This window comes from Arachis stenosperma, chromosome 10, assembly GCF_014773155.1.
Source record: "Arachis stenosperma cultivar V10309 chromosome 10, arast.V10309.gnm1.PFL2, whole genome shotgun sequence".
NCBI lineage: Eukaryota > Viridiplantae > Streptophyta > Magnoliopsida > Fabales > Fabaceae > Arachis > Arachis stenosperma.
The window spans coordinates 131,800,563-131,824,335 of record NC_080386.1 but is presented as its reverse complement, the minus strand read 5'-3'; the positions used below and the strand labels follow the sequence as shown (position 1 = coordinate 131,824,335).

The window sequence follows — 23,773 nt, the reverse complement described above, 5'->3', positions numbered from 1 at the left end:
GAAGTGCAAGTCAAGATGGATGGCTCGGATTGATGAAGATTGGTGTAAAGAGAAGATACAGAGGTAATTGCATGTTAGTTTTAGCATTTGGTTATCTCTCCTCTCTCTGACCGAACTGGTTTTGCATGAAGAAGAAGAAGTTTAGCTTGGTTTATTTGGTTTCAACCATGGAGGCTTCCCCTCTATATAAGGGAGAACAGCCAGGGCTTGAAGTAAGGAGTGAGAGTGCAAGGCACATTGTTCACATAGTTACCTAAGCTAACAAAATTTTCTTTTCCTTTAATGTTCTTCATTTTGTATTTTTCTATTTAATTTTGTCTGTCTTGAATCTCATGGAAAAAGACAAATAGTGAGGTTTGTAAGAAAAAGCCATAAAGCGAAAAAAGACAGAGTGCACAAAATTAAAAGAAAAAGTCCTAGATGTCCTTAGAAGTCCTTTGTACATCTGTGTTGTGTTTCATGATTCTGTGGAAATCCCCTTGCAAGTTAGGTTAGCACTTAGCAATTGAAAGTTTGGCAGTAACCAAGTCAAGTTCAGGATTGGGATTTAGATTCTGGACTTGTCCCGGATAGGAAGGGTAGTTCCTAGGGAGAATTGGTGTATGTAATCAAAGATGATTATAGTGAAATTCTATCATTGTTGTGATGGAGACTGGATGTAGGCTGCATTGCACTTAGCAGCTGAATAAGGATATATCTTGGTGTAATTCTCTCTCTCTTCTACTCCATTTCTGTGCTGCACAGTTGACTCGTGCCAGATAAAAGAAAAAGTCTCGTGACTGGATACGAGACAAAAAATAAAAAAGTCTTAAAATATTATTTCAAAGACCAGCAAATGTTATTAAATAAAAAATGGGCTAAGATTCAACCCCCTTCTCTTAGCCATTGTAAAACCATCAGATAATAATAATAATAATAATAATAATAATAATAATAATAATAATAATAATAATAATAATAATAATAATAATAATAATAAATTAGCATAAACTACATTTAGATCCACACAATATACAAAAAGCTAATGATACAAATTTTTTGTACAAATTTTTTATATAACTAAAATAATAATAGAAAAATTTTGAGTTTTGTAGTTAATTATAGAATAATCTATATAGCTCTTAAAACAAATATAATAAATTTATAGTATATTACACTGATAATAATATAATAAAAACTAATTCAATCAATCTATACTATATATATAATATTGAATTATTTGTTTAAGTAATATTTTTAACTCTTAAAATAAAGAAGTGTATCATAATAAATTCTGTATAATAATAAGATCTAATTCTATCAATATATATTATATATAATATAATAAGATCTGCATAACAATATGATTTTTATTTTTTCCAAATGCCAATATATATACAATGGATCAATGCCAATATTGTGCTCCCTTTTTCGCATAAGAGATAAGACACACTTGAATGTTTTTCTCCTCCTCCTGTATGAATATGGAAAGGAAAAAAAAAAGAAGAAAAATAAGTTAGAGATAAATCGATAAATCAATTTTATTAGAAAATATATTTTTTTTAAATAATAATTAGTCAACAAAATAGAGAAGAATGTAAAAAATTAAAAGAGAAAAAAATAAAAAATAAGAATTAATTGATTATTGATTGAAAAAAGTTAATTCTCAATTTTTTTTTCTATCCTAGAGTACTGTGGCATGCATTCTTTTATTTTGTTACGGAAAAGAGTGTGTCTAAATATACTAACGTTGTGAAAATGTGGCTAACAAAATATCTCTACAGATGTTAAAACCGTAGTTATTGGAGTAAAAAATGTGGCTAATTAAAAATGTGTCACCCTCTTTAGCCACAGATGTTCATTTGTTGCAGAAGTATAAATGTCACAGTTTTTTTAGAGTTTAGCCACAAATTTTTTCGCGGCTAAACCTCTTATTTTTGGTAGTGTGTTATATTGATACAATTGTTTTTTTATTTATTTAAAAATGTATTATTTAAAAAGGAGTGCCAATAGACAATAATAAAGAGTAGATTGTCAATCCCTACTTTTTATTTGTTTTTTTTCTTGGATTTAATTATAAAAATTAAAAATAACTAAAAGTTGTTTAAGCTTACCATTAAAGTAGTAATCATTGGAACTACCTCCATAAGATCTTGTAAGTACTGTTCTTCCTGTTTTGATGTGGTAATTATTTCTGTAACTAAATAAAGAATTCGTTCAACCTGCTAATTAACATTAATCCTATGATTAGTATGTCATTCTGTGTAAGAATAAACTTTATAATTTTATTATCATGTTTACACACTACTGTGTATTATACAATGGGATTTAAAAATGTTTTAAAACATGGACTCAAAACATCTTATTTATTTATGGTGTCAAAAACTATTTTATCTATTATTATTATTATTATTATTATTATTATTATTATTATTATTATTATTATTATTATTTAATGAATAAAAAGATAGATTAATATTTATTAATACATTAGTATAAATAAATATCCTTCATCATAAATATGATTCTAAAATAGAAGAATCAAACCTGGGTTTGGAATCTCATAATCAATGGTTCAACGAGGTTCATTACTTCAATGGCTGCGCTCAATGTTTCATGGACAGACACAGTGTTAGCCTGTAAAGAAAATATATAATTAAATAAGAAAATATATGTTAGTTGTTAGATATAAAGAGCTTCTACTATTTTCAAGTTTCAACAGTTTATTGATATTTTATTTTTTATTTTTAAGTTAATTTATTAATTTTAAAATATAAATATTAATAAAAAAAATTTATTTAAATTCAAATAAAATATCAAAAAATAAAAAAATAAAAAATTTAAATTTTATGTTTTAGATCAAACTTTAAAAAGTTATCTTTTTAGGAACTTACAAATTAAAAAAAAACTATTAAAAATGATTCTTTAATTGAATCTAAAAATAAAAAATCATTATTAAAATATTTGATATCGAACAAATAAATATAAAGTATTATCCTTTAAATAAGGTGAAAACTCAAGTATAATAAAATTAATAGTGAAAAGTCGTTAAATAATAATTTATTCAAATCTGTTAATTTATTTAACGATTTTTATCTATCAATTTTATATTAACTACACCTGAGTTTTCATTCTTAAATAATTTCATCCTTTCATGTTATTCTCATATGGGCAGGCACGGACCTAGTGCAATGAAGAGGGGCATTTGCCCCCATAAAATTTTTAAAATGTATATATATATATATATATATATATATATATATATATGTTGTTATATTATGTTTATTTTAAAATAAAATATAAATAATTTTCTTGTGTTTTATGTTAAAATTTTGTTATTAACCTTAACATATAATAATGATAATAATTATATTATTAAATTTGAGTTAGCATAATAATAAATAAATAAATAAATAAAATGATAATTAATTTTATTATATTAGTTAATTAGTTGATAATTAAATTTAATTTAATTTTTTAATTAATACAACTTAAATTATTAGTAATTTTTTTAAAAGTTATTTAAGATAAAAATATATTATCTATATGTTAATATTTTGTATTAATATTTATTATTAAAATAGTCTTAATTATAATAATTACTTTGGCTAAAATATTTATGTATACCATAAAGACTATAATAAATAAACTTAACAAGTAAATATAAGATAATAAAAAATAAAATAAATTTTTAAAAACATATATAAAAAAATAATATTGTTATGTTAAAAATAAAAAGGTAGCAATTATAAGTGATTGTGTGTATATTTTTAGTTTTTATCAATATGTATAGATAGTTATAATTTGAAAATTTTAAATATATCTAAATTAATTTGAATTAGTCGAGTGATCAACTTAGTCATCGTCCGCTTAAGTAAGTGTTGGAAGTTCGAATTTCATCTCGTATGTATAACAACTTCTTGGTCAATTGCAGACTTTTAAATGAAATTCAAATTCACAACGGATTAGTCCTTAACTCTTGTTGAGTATTATAAAAAAATTATCAATACTTAAATTTTATTATATTTTTGTCCCCACTGTAAAATTTTTTTGGATCCGTCACTGCATATATGCATATGGGCATGGGCTCGATGAGAGTTGTGCGGCGGCGATCTTGTATCTTTCTGTAACCCATTATTCTTATTTCTTTAATGGTCCATTTACCGTACCACTTATGAGAGCCCAGTTCAATCTGTTGAACCCTTTTCGGTGATGGCTCTGCATTCCAATAGGACCACCTCCTCCTGGGTTTGGACCACAGCAACCGTAGGGTCTTCACCGTTGGTAGGACGGCGTAATCTAACTGATTCTATACTACTCAATTTGCGGTATACTATGTATATCTATGCTGTGTATGCTTCCTTATAATGGTGCTCATGATGTTGAAACTCATATGACATCTCACTTATATTATGGTATATTATGGAAAATAATTTTATACATATATCGAATTACATAATGTTACATATATTAGCAAAAATAACTATTTTTTATATTGACGGCGTGAATAATTATTTAAAAAAATAAATTTGACTATACAACTATATAAAATACTTTATTTTATCCGTACATCAAAATTAATCTCTTGGAATATAATGCTTATATCCAAACAAACAAGTAGTTTTCTTCTTATACTTTTATTTGTACTTCCACTTCTACTACTTCACATCAATTAAAAAAGTATTTTCCTCTAAAATCTTTACCGAAAGAGCCAATTTTTTATTAAATATTTTACAATCTTTGTGTTTGTTGTGTAGGACTATTCTAAATTAGAAATAATAAATACAGCCAATAAAGTATTGGGAAAGAAAAAATGTTGGTTTTTTAGTTATTTATTATCACTGTTTTTAAAACTAATTATTAAACTATTACTATTTTAAAACATATTACTCAATTGTCACTATTTGTATACAGTAAAATTCAAATAAAAAACTTGAGAGATGGAGAATAACCTAATTACTATTATATCAGATTGCTTCTTTTTATATATTATTTTTTTAAAATCTATCACATAACTATATATTATATTTTTTAATTAATAAATTAATTTAAACATCAAATTTTATTAAACATTTATAAATTTTATGTCTAAAAGATTTAAAGTTCCATCTTTGATAAATTTTAAAAATAATATAATAATTCATGTTGCATCGTCCTATGAGTTTCAGTTATTGTTTATTTGATAATTTATTTTATATATATATATATCCTAAATAACTTCATTTTGAGCTTGTTAAAATAAATAAATATATAAAGAGACAACAAGGTTGTACCTTAAGATCGTGAGGCAAAGGCATTGGATTGGACAGTGCTAACAATTTCTTCTCCAATCTCCCAACTGATTCTTGATTTCTACCCTCCAATTTTTCCCATTCATTAAGAAAGGTAAGTTGTGGAATCACTATTTGATAAAGCTTCATCAGATGTTTGATATTTTGTAATTCAATTCTCTTTTGTGTTATCATCATTCTTATCACCAGAGTTCGAAACCATACACAAAAGAGTTGCATCTGAAATTAATAGAAAACAATTAATAAGCAGCATTTATTAGATAGGATTATTGCAACCCGCCACAAAATTAATAAACGTTTAGCGACGGTTATTCCAGCAGTTGAATAAAACCGCTACTATCTGTTTAGCTGCGCTCCATCTTCCGGCATTTCAATAAACCACCGCAAAATGTTTTGCGGCGATTCAAAACCGCCGCTAAACAGCTCCAAAAACTGTCAGAAATCGCCGCTAAATGCCACTTTTGTTGTAGTGATATATTTATCAATTTCTATTCTCACAACGTAAAATGAATTTTATGGAGAATACAATGTTAGAGACCAAACATTTATAATAGAAAAACAATATAAAATTAAATAATATTAGCTTAAATATAATACAAATGTAAGAAAAATTTGTTGATTATGTAACGGTTTTTTATATTTAATAATAGAAATGACAATGGATTATCAAAGGAGAGTAAATAATCATTCATTATAATATCTATTTAATTATTTTTGAAAAATGTAGTAAAGTTTTGTAAATTTTTTTCAATACAAATATAGTAAAATTAATAAATTACAAATTATTCATATAGAATAGATAAAATGAAATTAATTTAAACAAGATATCAATAAATAAATAAAGCCTAACCACTAAATTATAAGCTCATTTGTACAATAATGACTATAGATAATATTAAAGAGACAAAAAAATAGTTAAAATTTGTCTTATTTAATTTTTATTAATTATTATAATAATTAATAAATATTAAATAAGATAAATTTTTATTTTTTTGGTTAATTTTTTTGTTACTAAATATTTTTTATGACTATTTACTATTAATAATACTCATAATTACGTTACATATGTACACCAACTTGAGAAATGTTAGAAAATCATAAAAATTTGTTGTTTTTTAATATTACTTTTAATTCTCAACCTAATTCTTTTAATCTAGTATCTAGCCTGATAATATATTTTATTTTATATTTTTAAATATTGATGATTAACTGATGTCTAAAAATAATAAATTCTAATAGTAGTCTAATATTTCTCTAAAAATTAATCACCAAATCAATTGTCCATATAAAATTAATATTAAAATATAAAATATATAATTAAAACACTTTTTAATTTAGATATGAAAGGACAATAGTGTAAGACGCAGATATAGAGTTTATGGATGCTTTACGCAATTATGGTGTCAAGAGCAAATTGAACTCTCTGATTTGTATTTAAAAAATTAAAAAAATTTGCAGTACACAAATCGAACTGTCCGATTTGTGTTTTAGACAATTAAAAAAAAATTAATATTAAAATCGGACCATCCAATTTTTGTTTTCAAAATAAAATAAATGGATCGATTTGTGTTCTTAATTTTTTTAATAAAAAAATCGGACCGTCCGTTTTCTTTACTTCATAGTTAAAAAAAAATTGTCTTTCACATTCATGTCTAGCACCGCCCACTTCCATAACCATGCACAACATACACAGAATTTACATATCCAAAAAAATTGAGCCTAATTAGAAAGCTGAATTATTTTATAGCATTTTTGCTTAAACCCTTGGCTACTCTCTCTTACCTTTTTCCATTCACGCTAGCTCTCCTTTCTTTTTCTCCATTACTCCATGCAAAGTTTGTGTTCTATTTTTAGTTAGGCAACAAAGCAGCGCCAATACCCATTACTGTTTCAACAGTAGCACCATGTGATTTCACTAACCTACATGCTAGCACGAATTGCAACGCCATGTGGTTTGCTTTGTTCAAAATTCTCCCAAACAATTCGTATGAGATGAGCATGTTGGATCTTTAACTATATTACCCTATTAACACTTGTTTCCTTTACTCATGCATTACGTTGTTGCCAAAATATACACTTGCATACTTGGAAACTCTCTTGTATTTTTTTCTTACATTAAAATTAATTGTCTTTTATTTATTTAAATAAAAAAGATATATACACACGGTTTTTAAAAATATGAACAGAAACTATTTATCATCATCAATAGATATCCGAAATATCGATAAAAAAATCCCTAAAAGATGTTGTCGACAAAATAGTCAATAAATAATTTTAAAATATAATAAAATAATCAATAATTATTATATTTTTGTAAGTGACAAAATTTTTTTTATATTTAATAAATATTTTAAAAATATGCAAAAAAAATTCAAAACAAAATTTAATTTCTAAATTTTTTTTTGTTTTTTAAAAAAATATGATAATTTACAATAATTTTTTAACATAAAATTATCAAATTTTAAGGATAAGAAAATCTTATTATTATCATATAAAAAAGATATAAGAGTAATTTGATATTCAAACTTTATTCTTAAAATATTTTTTATTGTATATAAAACATAAAAAAATGTTATTATCATAATTTGAGTTATATTTTTTTAATTAAATTATAAATTATTTATCATCTCAATTAATTTAATTTTTATTATTTTTATTCGTATTTAACAAATAAAACAGTGAATCAATAGGTGCTAGGGCACCTATTGATACACTAGTTACATAAAACAGCTAAGAGTACCAATTATTGAAGTAGTGGAGTCTACCTACACAATTTCATTGTACCGCAATTCCACTCAAATTTAAATGCATAGTATTGCAGTTGTATTTAGACTATATATATTTAACTGCATCATCAGATTGCTTATAGGAACCACAACTGCAATTTAAAACTTGACTTTTTTTTTGTTCTTATTTTTTAAGAGACTAATTAATGCATGAATATTATATATAGATTAAGGTTTAATTTAATAGTTATTTTTTTACAAATTCTAGTAAAATTTGTATTTTTAAAAATAATTTATAAAAATTATAAGATTTGTATTTAATAAATTAAATTAAAAATAAATTTTAATAAGCATAAATAATAATAAATACGTTTTTTAAAGTAAATTTTAAAATTTTAAAAAATTATAATAAATATTAATATATGAATTAAATTTAGATATTAATTAATATATAAGATTATATTAGACTTTTTAATTTTAATAAATACAAATTAGTTTTTTTTAATGTTAAGAATAAAACTTGAATTAAAGATCTCTAGGTGAGGATGAAAATATTATCTCATTTTAATTATAGCTCGTTATAGCTCTTCATCTCCATCTAAAAGTCTCGAATTCGAGTAACACTCCTAACTTTAATAAAAAACGAAAATATTTAATAATAAAAAAATTTAACCAAAAATAGTCTTCTTATTTAATATTTATTAATTATTACGATAATTAATAAATGCTACGGACTATTTTTTTTTTTTTTGTCTTTTTAGCATTATAAAAAATAAATTTCAAGTCAATTTTCAAAAGCTACAAACACAAATACAAAAATTTCTTAATTTATTAAACATAAAACTAGGTACTTATGCACCATCTTAAAAAATTTTAGCAAAACCAGCGTTAAAATCATACCTCAGCCACCCTTTTGGTACGAGGCAGGGCAAAGTGAGCTCTAGCATTGATAAAGCGCCACTGTAAAAGCCTGTTATGCAAAATCCTAAACCTGTGGTATCCTTCTTCTTCAATTACCGAAGCTTTTTTTTGCTTCCAGTAATTCAACACCTTGCTGCCCACGCCACCGCCATTTGCTTTTGCCGGCGACTCAGACACGACCTTTGGAACAAACCGAGAGCCAAGAGATGACCTTCCCGGCGACATTGCCCACGCAGAAGGCACCTTCTTCATCATGCCTGGCGGTGACGTGGCACCCGAACTACTTTGCGGTGTTCTAGACGATCTTGATTTTGAACGGTTATTTCCGCTGAAGGAGCACCGTGAAGATCTGTGGTTGGGCGTTATGGCTATTTTATCCATCGATGAAGTTATGGTGTGGTTAAGCGTTTCCTACTAAGGGAAGGGATACGTACTGATGAGCGAGAGGGTTTTATTTGATGTTGGAAGCACGTTGATGATGAGGATATCTACACGTCACCATGCCATGCACAATAACACCTTTCTCTTTTTTTTTTTTTAAATCAAAGATAGGGAGATTCAAACTCACAATCTTTTAAATGAATAATATGTTGGGAATAATATACCATATACCCTTGAGAAAATACATTTGACAGAGAAATAAAATAGACACAATCACAACACAAGAATTTAACGTGGAAACTCCAATTACCGGAAAAAAAAAACCACGATCGTTGTTAAATGACAACCAGAGAATATCACTATGTGAAAATTGTTACAACACATATACTTCTTTCTCTCTAACACCGGTACCCCAGTACACCCACACTCTCAAAGCAAATATCTAACTACACCTCACAACACTCTCTAATAAAAGAGTACAGAGGAAAAGAAAAATCAGATACAAGCTTAAAGTGTTTCTGACTGGTGCAAAAATAAATGGAGAACTTAGTCTCATATTTATAGCCTAGGCCACCCACTCCATTTGCTATCCTAAGCAATGTGGGACTAATTCAACCAAATTCTAACACAATAATGTTAGAGAACCAAGATGGTTTCAACTAAATGCCTCTGAGTGAATTCAAAACCTCTACGTGGATGGTGTTTATGTTAGGCATTAGAATATTTCTTTTTTTTTATAAATTGGATGGTTTTGAATCTATTTTTTGATTTGTCATGTTTTAGACATTTGGAAAAGGAAAGAGGGTGAAGAGACGGAAGCTAATTGAATTAATTTCCGTAATTCTAAGGAACCAAGATGGTTTCAGCCAAAAACTAGCCTCTGGATGAATTCAAAACTTCTACGTGGATGGTGCTTATGTTAGGCATTAGGATGTTTTCTTTCTTTGTAAATTGGATGATTCTGAATCTGTTTTTTTATTTATCATGTTTTAGGCATTTGAAAAGGGAAGAATGATGAAGAGACAAAAACTAATTTAATCAATTTCAGTGATTCACGTTGTAATGATACTGAACTATCTCCTCCTTATTTAAATGTGGTGAAATATTTAATAACTAATATTTTAAATCATAAATAAATAAAATTAAATTACTATATTTATAATTAATTAAGTTGTTCTATTCTTGGCTAATTTGGAGTTGGTTCTATATACTTTTTCATAATTAAAAGATAAAAGCTCATGTAAAAAAAATTGATAAAAATAAATAATACTACATAACTAATAAATATGATTTTTTTTTATCAATATTTGATTAGTAATAAGTTGTATCTATATTTACAGATTATTTTACACATAAAAAATATATAATTTATATTTACAATTTTTAGAATTTTTTACATATAAATTCTGTACACATGTTTAGTAAAATTTATTTATTAAAAATAATTTAGTGGTTGTGTTGATCAAATAATGACAAAAAATATTAAAAATTATTAATTTCAAAAATTTTTATTAAATAATAATTTAGTCAAATATATTAAATTATTTAACAATTTTAATTATTAACTTTATATAAAGACAAATATATAAATTTTTATTTAATTAAAATATTAAATATAATAAATATATAATTATATATATTATATATATAATTATATCCTGTGAGAATAAAATTCTTATATAAAAATATAAAAATACATTCATAGTTATTGTAGTTATAATTATTATCTTCAATTTCTATCAAAATATAACTAATAAATAAATTTAAATAACTAAATTTCATATAACAGCAAAAAAGGTCACATAATTAAAAAAAGCCAAAGACGTATACTAGTGTTTATTATTTATCACATAATTCATATGGCACTCTGTTTTAGTTTTGCGTCTTGATCACATAATTGATAATATGTCAAGTTGGTTGCTATTGAATTGTTTATTTTATGACATTATAATAGTTGTTAATATTGGTTTATACCTAATTAGGTTTGGGTTTAAAAAGGGTTAAAAAATTTAAAGTTTAATTATTAAATCAATTTTTTTAAAATCAGAATTTTAAAGATAAAAATAGTAGTTTTAAAAACGAACTAATAATTTGATAATGAACGAAATTGTGTGAGGTTAGAGGCTGATTTTTGGAAAATTAATTATAACTTTTGAGGTTGGATTGGGTTACTTTCAAAGAATGGTTGATGAAAATTCTAAATGTTATCTGACGAAAGAATGATAGTCGTGAAACTGGTTTATGATGAGTTGTTTATTGGAAATCTATTGTTATGATAATTGCGGAAGAAAAGGGCTGGTGGTTTGTTGAAAAAGAGGGAATCCGAAAGGGTGGCATAGCCTGAGTTTTAGGCGAAGTGCTGCCGAAATTTTTATAAAATTTGGGATCTTATTTGAAATGTTATTTTAAAAGAATTGATTTTGGAAAGTTAAATTATTTGAGACTTATTTAGTTGGGAAAAGATTTACTCTATTTTGAATTCGATTTATTAAAAAAAGTATAATGTTTTAAATTCTATCTTTTGAGAAAGAAGTTTGTTTTAGGTAATAATTTGAGTCCGTTGTATTAAGGAAAGGAATATTTATTAAACGATAAAGGAGTTTGGCTGTCTAGAAACTTGAGGCAATGATAAGTGAATAATAAAAAAGGTGATGCGGAGGTATGTATAGTTAAGCGGTGATGTGAAGATACATTTAATAATATGGGGATGCAAAGTATGAGTAAGTAATCGGTGATGTGGAGGTAAAATGAAAATAAAGAAAATGAAAAGTTTTGAGTGAAATAAATAATTGAAATAGATTATGATTCATGAAAATGAAATGTGAATGGGCCTTGTGCCAAATTGCTAATGCGAAATGGCCCGACTAACTGATAGCCTGCGATTGCTAATGCGAGAATGTTCGCCTAACTGATAGCATTGTTTTTTACCGTGATGCCAAGATATCCTAACTGACATGGGTTCGCCCATGATGATAATTGTGCCTAATTGATACGGTAAATAAACCATATTTGGAGTTCGCTCCAAGTAACGTCGGGTTGCGGGTAAACAACCGACGCATGAGCTCATGCCCTGCGCTAGGAACAGGAATGCATCATAATGTTTGCGCATATGCATTTGGTTGTGTTTGATTGTATTACTTCTTTGTGATTGTGTTGTGTGTCTTATTGCGATTTGTTTGTGTATTGAATTGAATCCCTTACTTGTGCTATTGATTTGTGAATGTATCGAGGTGATTAATAACTGTTTGTTGTGACTAAGAATTAATTAGGTGGTTAAGAGATAGTTGGTATGACAAGTTTTGTAAATAGAAATCTGTTGAGTTTAGAAATTTAAAAAAATTAATTATCTAAAGTAAAATTTAAAAGTATTTTCAAAGGTTTGATAAAAATTAGTTTTATTAAATAAAGTTAATTATTTGCATCTTAATCATTACTTTTACGGCATTCTCATTTTTTATTGAAAACGCGTAGTTTGTTCTCATCCCAAAATCTTCTACCCTTTCAGTTACACAAATTCGAAAATTTAGTTTGAAACTGCGGGCGATTATTAAGTCTTATTTGAGTTAAGTTTATGTATTGAGAGTTGCTTTCATACCCTCGCCTTTGTTATTTAAAATTTTATTTTATACAAAGGGATAGGAATTGTATCTGAGTCTCATTTGAATTTTTTTTGTATAATATTTATCATTATTAATAATTATGTGATCATTATTACCTGTGTTCTTTGATGAATGATTTCGATTAATGAAAAACAAAATTTTTCGTCATTTTCTTAAAAATTGAAACGTGATATGAACTAAAGGCTCAATATTAAATAATAAATAAAAAAATAGGTCAGTAATGCCTCACTTTTAGTACAATTATGACGTGCTGAAAATTAAAGTGTTACAATTCATATCATACCCTATTTTCTTTTCTTGTTTTGATCGTATAAAATTTAGGGTTTTTAAATTTTAATTTTGATTTCGAATTTTTTTAATGTATTCTAATTATGTGACTTTTTTTAATTTAGTATTTAAAGAAGTAAACCAAGAATAAACACTATACCATAACTTTAAATTTTCTATAATCAATAACTAGGAAAAATTTTCAAATACTGAAATAAACTTTTAATAACTTATAAAGATTAAAAAACTATTTAGACAAATACCAAAAATAATCACATAATTATATTTTAAATTTCTTTATAATTATGGTAAATCTAATTATTTTAATTTAAATAAAAATTAAAGACAATGATTACTATAAATGCATTGTCTATATACCATTTATTAGATATATTTTAATCTTAATCATTTAAATCAATTCAATAGCTATAAATACATCTTCATATAAAAATTTTATTCTCATAATATATATATATATATATATATATATATATATATATATATATATATTAAAAAAATTAATAAATTTCAAAATTCAATAATCAAATTTTATATCAGAATTATAATAATAAACATTTTCTCAATAACATAATCAAACTTTTTAACTATTATAATTTTATATTTTATTTCTATTTTTAACAATAAATATAGAGCTAATTTAATTATATTATATAAAAAATTTAATTATAACTATATGAATATGCAGTTATTTCATATTTTAATATATATTCATATATAGATTACTTTTAGTGTTAAAACAGTATAGTTGCATGTATCTATATATGATGAAAAATTAATAGTTCATGAACTATTTTTCACTACTAATTCATTATTTATACTATCGTCTTAGCGGATACTATATATGTTGGATTTGTATCTTCTAAATTTTGAATTTCATTTCAGAAAATAAAGTATGATATCTTATTATTTATTTTATAAATGAGTCTAAAAAAATATGAGAAAAAAATTATTTAAAAATGAGAGATCACACTTTATTCTTTAAAATAAAAATTTAAAATTTAGAGGATGTATGTATGTTCATTAAGGCCAATATATATAATATTATTAATTATTTTCTATATAACATAATAAACACAAAACAATTATAATTCAGTAATTCAAAATTTATATAATTAATTTCAAAGGTCTACTATAATTATTATTGAATTATTTTATAAAATTGTGTGAGAAAAAAAATAAGAAACTAAAATTTAAATCAAATTACTACAATTCTTTTCATACATATAGATATAAACAATGACATTTCATATAAAATCCTATTTATTATGTAACTTCCTGTAGAATAATCTTATTTTATCAAGTTTACATGATTTTGTTTTTATTTTTCCAAATGCCAATATATGATGGATCAATGCCAATATTGGGCTCCGTTTTTTGTAAAAGAGATAAGACACACTCGAATGCTTTTCTCCTTCTCCTGTAAAAATATGGAAAGGGAAAAAAAATAAATTAGAGATAAATAAATAAATTGATTTTATTAGAAAATTAATTATTTTTAATTAATAATTGGTCAAAAAAATAGAAAATGTTAAAATATAACAATTAATTGATTATTCGTTGAAAAAAATAATTCTCAACATTTTTTCTCTAGCTGAATTTTCATAAATCAATGGATTATCATGCAAGTAAAATTTAGAAAATGCTCTGTTCACTCGATACAATGTTTTTTTTATTCTTTAAATAAAAAAATCTATTATTTAAGAAGGAGTGCCAAAATAGACAATAAGGACTAAGGAGTAGATTGTCAATCCATACTTTTGTTTTGGTCTTTTTTCTGGGATTTAATTATAAAAAATAAAAATAACAAAATGATATCTAGGCTTACCATTAAAGTAGTAATCATTGAAACTAACTCCATAAGATTTTGTAAGTACTGTTCTTCCTGTTTTGATGTGGTAATTATTTCTGTAACTAGATAAAGAATTCGTTCAACCTGCTAAATTCACAATAATCCTATAATTAATACGTTATTCTATGTAAGAAACTTTATAATTTTATTCTCATATTTACACACTAATGTGTATTGTACAATGGGATTTAATTTGAAATGGTTTTAAAAATGGACTCAAAACATCTTATTTATGGTGTCAAATGCCATTTTGACTATTATTATTATTATTGTTATTATTATTATTATTTAATGAATAAAAGGATAGATTAATATTTATTAAACATACATTAGTATATATAAATATCATTCATCATAAATATGATTCTAAAATAGAAAAATCAAACCTGAATTTGGAATCTCATGATCAATGGTTCAACGAGATTCATTACTTCAGTGGCTGTGTTCAAGGCTTCACGCATAGACACAGTATTAACCTGTAAAGAGAATATATAATTAAATAAGAAAATATATGCTAGATACAAGCAAGAATAAGTAATATTAAAGTAATCGATTTTTTTCTTTGATTATTTTAAATTTAAATCTTAAATCATAAATCATTAATAATAAATTTTAAATTATAAATCTGTATCGTAAAATTTAGCTAACGTTAGTTATTTAATAATTTCGTATTATTTATAATAATTTAATAATTTAAGATAGACACACAATGAAAAATCAATATATAAGATATTTACTAATCAATATATAAGATTACGTCAATAATTTAATAATTTCGTATTATTTATAGAGTAATTCTCCACATACAAGTAATTTTCAATACAAGTCATACAAGTCATTTATATTCACGCCGTTTCACGTTTTTTTGTGTGCTTCTTTTTTTTTCTTCTTCTTTTTCCATGCTTCCTCTTCCTCTTCCTCTTCCTCTTCTTCTTCTTCTTCCTCCATGTCTCTTTTTCTTCTTTTTCGTAATTTTTCTCTCTCATTATCATCGTCATCAACACCACCTCTTCCCCCCTCTTTTTTTTTTATTGAAATTTCTTCTCCTCTTTTCGTTTTCTCTTTCTCCTTCATCAAAATCACCAGAAAAAACGAAGAAACATTATTCAAGGTACTGTTTTACTGTTCTTCTATATTTTTTTTCTAGATTGTCTCTGTCATGTACCTCATCCTTAACCAGTAAAACATTAAAAGATTTCAAGAAGAAATATACTATCTCCCCCTATATTGGGTGTATTTTTTAAATTCTTTGGGTGTATTTCTGTAACTGTTTGGGTGTATTTCTGTAATCCTTTGGATGTATTTCTGTAATCGTTTAGGTGTATTTTTGTAATCGTTCGGGTGTATTTCTGAAGTTCCATCATCTTCAAAACAATTTCAAAGCTTGATTTCAGAAACCATGAAAATCGAAAAAAACAGAAAGAGATCGAAGGCAAAGAGAGAACGCTTTTCCATACAAATCATACAAGTCATTTATATTCACGTTGTTTTCACGTTTTTTTTGTGCCTCTTTTTCTTGTTCTTCTTTTTCCGTGCTCCATCTTCCTCTTCTTCTTCTTTTTCTTTTTTCTCTGTCTCTTCTTCTCCTTTTTTGTAAAAAAGGAAACGAAGATGAAACACACAAAGATGATTCAGTAACGCGCGTATTAGGCCCAACTTGTAAGACTTGTAAAAAAAAATGACTTGTATGTATAGCACTCCTCTTATTTATATAGACACACCATGCAAAATCTTTATCGCAATATATTTACTTGGTGTAAACTCATGACTAAATTATGTCATTATCCTAACAGGGGATTTAATAAATTCTAAAATAGAAGATATTAAATTTACAATTATTTTCTATATATAAGTGATTTTTTTATATAAGACGTTACAAGTCTTTTAAATTTAATTTACCTCAAGTGCCAATTAATTTAACAAATTTTTCAATTAATCCGTGAATATATAATTGCATTTTTTGAACGAATTTTCTTTTTTTTCGTCATTTTCAATCTTTTATCTCTGCTTTTTTCTTCTTTTATTTTTGTTCATTCTCTTTCGTCATTTTCCTGCGTTTTTTTCTGCGTTCTGTTTTTATTAGAATTTCTTCTCTTCCTTTCTTTTCCTCCTTTTCCTTCATCACCAGTTATCTCGTTGTTGAAGATAATAAATAATTTAAGTTCATATTGTCAATTGAACCAGAACAAAATTGATTATTTGTATTGAATCCAATCAAGTGGCTGAGGTGTGGTTCGATTCTAGTTAATATTTTTGTTAGTAGTAGTTTATGATTCTGTAAGTGAATGATGTTGTTTTTGTTTGTGAAAATTGTTGTTCATCGTTAATGGTTTGAATTGAATGTAATGTAAAAGTTATGCATTAAAGAAAATATTTTTCTGTATTTACAACAAATTTGGGTGTAACACGAAAATATTTTGGTGTATTGTTTAAGAATTATTTTCGATGTATGTGTGCTCATAAGTTCTATAATTCAATACTCTTCTCATTCCTCTTCATCTTCTGCTTCTTCTTCTTCTTTTTCATCATCGTCACTATCTTCTTCTTTTTTCTTATTTATTTTTTCCTTTTTATTTTACCTTCTCAAGCTTCTTCTTATTTTACTCTTTTAACAAGAATAAAAACAAAAAATCAAATAAAAAAAAGAAAAAACACATAATGCTGCAAAATTACTTGGAAGATGATGAACTTACATTCATTCAACTAAAAGAAATAAAGAAATAAAGAAATAAGAAAAAAAAGAACAAAAAAATGCAATATTAGAAGAAATATTTTTCTGTATTTGCAGCAAATTTGGGTGTAATACAAAACTATTTGGGTGTATTATTTAAAAATTTTCGGTGTATGTGTGCTGATAAGTTTGCATAATTCAAAACTCTTCCTCTTCTTCCTCCTCCTCATCTGCTGCTTCTTATTCATCTTCTTATTTCATATTCTCATAATTATTCTTGGGAGAAAAAAATCAAATAAAAAAGAAAAAAATATACAGTGTTGCAAAATTAATAGAAAGAGGAAGAGGAAAAAATACAGCAACAACAGTAATAAAAAAAGACGATGAAGATGAAATATCCGAAGAAAAAAGAGAAGAAATACAAAGAAGAAGGAGAAGAAAAAAAAAGAGGTAGAGAAGAAAGAACGCGTGACACAAAGAGAAACAACGTAATTTCACTCGCGTTATGTAAGTAAATTTTGTTGGGTTAGAATTAACTTGTATGATTTATATGCCAAAAAAAACTTGTATATATAACAATATTCTTAAATTTATGTGAGCTTTTATAAAAAAAAATATTTTTTCAAAAGATAAAAATAATTTTATATTTAAATATTTTATATAAAAATATATTTAATATTTTTATTTTTACTACTAAAATTTTATTAAATACTAAAATAAATCCAATGACACTCAAACGAGCATTATGTCATCAGGAAGTTCTAATTAATCAGGTTTAGAACACTGAACTTAGTAAATAATAAATCTGTATCTGGCTCTTTCATGATAGGTCCTTCTGTAACCCATTCATATTTCTTTAATAGTCCATTCACTGTACCACTTATGAGCCTCCGGTTCAATTTGTTGAACCTTTTCCGGTGATGGCTCTGCATTCCAATAGGACCGCCTCCTTATTGGTTTGGACCACAGCTACCATAGGGTGTTCATTCTACGTTGGTAGTACGCTTGGTTTAGTAAAAATTTTTAAGAAAGTATTTGTATTTTTAAAAAATACAAATTTTTTATTTTATATTTAATAAATAAAAAATAGGGTTAAGTTTGATTTTGGTCCCAACGTAGAAGTTGAAAATCGAAATTTCCCCAATTTTTATTTTTTTTTTTGCTATGAAATGGTCCTCAAAATTTCAGTTTGTTTTAAAATCGCCGTCCCTCGAACGAAAATATCCTTCTCCCTTCACTCCAAAATCAACTACCACCACCACCACCAGAACAGAAGCCTACGCCCAACCAGAACCACCACCACAACCACCAGTATCATCATGGTCATCATCATCTTCATTAGAATTTTCTCCAAAATCAACCAAAATTAACCAGAAGCCCAAGCTGAACAAGAACCCACCACCACCACCACCATTATCATCATGGCCTCATCATCATCATCATCAGAAAATTCAAACAACATACACTTTGAACAATAATCAACAAATTCAGCAACAACAATATTCCAAATTTAAATTTCAGCAACAACAATATTCCACAACAAATTTCACAAAAAATCCAATTCACAAAAGAAAGAAGAAGCTGGTGGTGGTGCGGTGGTGCGGTGCGACAGGACGGCAGGGCGGCAAGACGGCAGGACGGCGAAGAAGAAGAAGAAGCTGGTGGTGGTGTGGTGCGGTGCGGCAGGGCGACGAAGAAGAAGAAGAAGAAGAAGCTGGTGGTGGGGTGTAGTGCGACAGGCTGCAGGGCGACAGCGTGGCAGAGCGGCGGTGCGGTGGTGCGGCGATATGGCGGTCCCCCTTCTCTCCCCCTTTCTCACCCCCGCCTTTTCTCACGCCCCCTTCTCTCTCTCCACACCCCCGATTTCTGTATCCCTTTCTTTCTTCTTTTTTTTATTTTATATTTATTTTATTTTATAATTTTTTTATTGAGGGATAATTTTGTAATAAAAAAATAAAATTGATAAAAAGAATAATTTTAAAACAAACTGAAATTTTGGGGGACCATTTTATAGCAAAAAAAAAGTTAGGAACGATTTCGATTTTCGACTTCTACACTGGGGACTAAAATCATATTAACCCTAAAAAATAGTATCTGTTTGTACTTACAGTTTTTAAAAGATAGAAATATTTTTTAAAAGTAATTTGTATGTATTAAATTAAAATTAAAAAAATTAATATAATCTTATATATTAATTAATATCTAAACTAATTCTTACATTGATATTTATTATAGTATTTTAAATTTTAAAAATTATTTTATTAAATATATTTATTATTGCTCATGTTTGTTGAAAATTATTTTTAATTTAATTTAACAAACATAAATAAAATCTATCTTTTAAAAGCTATTTTTTTTTTAAATTACTTCTAAAAAATAAAAATTTTACCTAACCAAATCATAATCTATCTATATTTTCGAAATTGTATATACAATACTATATTACTGAATTTGTGGTACTCTATGTATCTATGGTGTGCCTTCTTCCATATAATGGTGCTGAGATAACATTATGAGTTGTATGTTCAGATGAGATGTTGAAACTTATATGACATCTCAGTTATATTATGCTATAGCTGTGGCATGTCTAATTCTTATGTGTGATTAATTTGTCAAAATTGGAATTTTATTATTTAAGAGTTTGTTGTTCGTCAATAAATTACTGCATATATAAAATAAGATTCAAACTCTCAAATATTTATTTAAATAGACTAATAAACTAACTAAAAATAAAGATTCCACAAGGTATGTACCTTAAGATCGCGAGACAAAGGCATTGTAGTGGATAGTGCAAGCAACTTCCTCTCCAATCCCCCATAAGGTTCTTGATTTCTTATCTCCAATTTTGCCCATTCATCAAGAAAGGAATCTTGCGGAATCACTATTTGATAAAGCTTCATCACATGTTTGGCATTTTGTAATTCAATTCTCTTTTGTAATATCATCTTTCTTATTTGGAGAGCTCGAAACCATACAGAAAAGAGTTGCATCTGAAATTAATAGAAAACAATGATAGGATTATTAGAACATAATTATGAAGCAAATCAATATGTAAAAGTTGACATCTAAGGTTGGAATCCACTTGCACCAATTAGCTTTACAAAAATGTTATTCGTATATTAAAATTAGCCACTAAAATCAGTTATCAATGTATTTGTGTATAAATATATATGTGATTGAGTTTATTTTTAATATATATTTATATTTTAATATATATTTTATACTAATAACTAATTTTAATGACTGATTTTGATATACATATAACATAATCGTTAAATTTACATGTTAGTTAATTATACTATTTAATAGCTTTTATATATTATTAATTTCATCACTCCAAATATGGAATCATGTTATATTAGTTTCTTATTCAGATTCATGACTAATTTCAGCTGGAATCATCATTTAATAATTTCTCTACTATTATCAACATAAAATTTCTAAAGATTTGACTTCATTTCTAAAGAGTGTTGGACTCAAAGATTTGACATCATTTCACAATAAAACCATTTGAAATATATCTTGAAATGAAATTGGAAACATCTCCCATGGACATGCGGTTTGTGTGAAAATTTTTCCACACTCACAGAACTCAGAAGCATGCATTTGGCAGCTGCTTATGGCGAAATAATGGAGGTGAAATTTTTTGAAAGAAATCAGAAAATTATAATTGTAAAATTCTCAAATGTCTCTTTATAAAAGCTAAATACGTCAACTAAATCAATTTTAAACAATAATAACACCTATTTAGATTATTAAAATTAAATGAATCACCAATAACATTGTAACCATTTTACTACTCTAGCTATAATAATATGGTATAAGTTTATAACTCTAAATCACTAAAATAAATTATATATGTATTATCCTACACAATAACTAATAATACCAATTATAATCATGAAAGCTAAAAATTTATACTAACATTCAAGTGATGTATTTGACTAATTCTGAAGCATATATTAACTTGTTCGATTTACATGCATATGACTTTTTTCAATTCATTTTAAATTTATATAATTATTATTTGAAATTAATAGTATGTATTATGTTAAAATTAATTACTTTTTATCATATAGTCACCAAAAAAATTACTTTTTATCACATAAATGTTTGAGAATATGAAACAAGTAACTATTGTTTAACTCCGTTTTTTAATTACTCTTTTTGGTATAAAGAAGGTTTAGGAGATAAGCACTTTTATTAAAATTTGGCCAGCACTTAATCATAAAAAAGTGAATAATGTTATACCATTAGATGTAATCTTACACCATTAAAAACATTAAAAATAATTAATTAATGACTATAAATCATAAAATTTACTGATCCCTAACACTATATTCAGTGAGACCACGAATAAAATCGTAACCAATAAAAATGGAATTTAGGAGTGCATTTTGGTCATATTTTTTTGTCTTTTATTTTGAATTTAAAAAGATATCTTTACCTGTAATTTTGGTGTTTATTCAATTTGTATAATTACATTATAATGCCTCTTTTAAATTCAATCATTAGATCTTTTAACTACAAAAATGAAAAGTGCATATTCAGATTTTTAACTGGAATGTTGTTACTCTCTTTACTCTCCATTACCCCATGCAAAGTTTGTCTTCTATTTTAAGCTAGGCAACAAAGTAGCGCTAATAGCTATTATTTTTGCAATGCCACGATGTCGTTTCACTCTCCCAAATGCAAGCACAAATTGTAACCCCACCCATGTGGTTGGTTTCACTCTCTATTGCCAAATGTTCCCTTTAATCACGCTTTGGGGTGTTGCCAAAATATCACACTTGCATATTTTGGAAACTCTCTTAGATTTTGCGTACATTGAGAATTATTTATTTTTTATTTATTTAAATAAAAATTATGACATTGATATATACACATAATTTTTATATATAAACAGCAGCAAGTATTATTATTATTATTATTATTATTATTATTATTATTATTATTATTATTACAAGTAAGAGTAACGAGTAATATGTATTAGGTACGTATTTAATTATTTAATTTATTTTAAATTTTAGACTTTAAATAATAAATTATTAATCCTAAATACTAAATTATAAACCTAACTTTAAAGTTAATTTATGTTGGTTTACTAAGAATTAGTTTTTTATATTTTTATTACAGTAAATGTTAAATGCATGGTAATGTTTATAGTAACATTTTTTTAATTTATTTTTAGTGGAATTAGTTTTTTAAACTAATATCAGTTCATTTTTTAATTTTAAATTTTTAAAAAAATAAAAAAAATAATGATAATAAAAAATAAAAAAGTCTAGAAGATTAGTATTTTTGTTGAAATTTGACCACCACTTAACCATCAAAAGAAAAATAATTAATCCTACATCATTAGATGTCATCTCACACCATTGAAAATATTAACAATGGCTAATAAATGGTTAAACATCACAAATTCTGCTGACCCTAAGGCTCCTCGTAACAAATAACTAAGATTTATTCATTAACAATTAAAATCAATTTTGATATACACCTATTATAATATTTTACAGAATATTTGGTGATTTATTAGAACATACCTCGGCTACAGTTTTGAAACGAGCCATGGCAAAGTGAGCTCTAGCATTGATAAAGCGCCACTGCAAAAGCCTGTTATGCAAAATCCTAAACCTATGGTATCCTTCTTCTTCAATTACCGAAGCTTTTTTTTGCTTCCAGTAATTCAACACCTTGCTGACCACGCCACCGCCATTTGCTTTCGCGGGCGACTCAGACACCGCCTTTGGAACAATCGGTGAGCCAAGAGATGACCTTCCCGGCGACATAGCCCACGCAGAAGGCACCTTCTTCATCATGCCTGGCGGTGACGTGGCACCCGAACTACTTTGCGCTGTTCTTGACGATCTTGAACGGTTATTGCCTCTGATGAATCTTTTGCTACTCGAGCTAGGCTTCCTCGGTGAAGATCTCTCGTTCGCCGTTATGCTTCCACTTCTGCTCCGGACGAGCTGCGATGCCACCATAACTTGGCTACGTCGAGAAGGAAGAGTGTCACGTGTACCGCGTGAAGTTATATCCAT

At 26.2% G+C, this 23,773-nt stretch overlaps 1 protein-coding gene across 1 annotated transcript; it reads right to left on the bottom strand.

Moving 5' to 3' along the window:
• Positions 1-15,435: 15,435 nt before the first annotated feature.
• On the bottom strand, positions 15,436-23,773 carry LOC130957776 (QWRF motif-containing protein 7-like). The gene is made up of 3 exons (XM_057884620.1): positions 23,273-23,773; positions 20,480-20,716; positions 15,436-15,531 (listed from the first exon to the last, which is right to left on the bottom strand). Exons 1-3 carry the CDS (start codon positions 23,771-23,773, stop codon positions 15,436-15,438), a joined length of 834 nt encoding a protein of 277 aa, XP_057740603.1.

Bases quoted from the DNA above. Each gene is read 5' to 3' on its own strand.
- LOC130957776 (XM_057884620.1), bottom strand. From the start codon at position 23,773: ATGGATATAACTTCACGCGGTACACGTGACACTCTTCCTTCTCGACGT. The intron at 20,717-23,272 runs GTATGTTCTAAT...TATTAATTTCAG, and splicing joins GTTTCAAAACTGTAGCCGAG to ATGCAACTCTTTTCTGTATG. The intron at 15,532-20,479 runs GTACATACCTTG...TTCTCTTTACAG, and splicing joins CTTTGTCTCGCGATCTTAAG to GTTAATACTGTGTCTATGCG.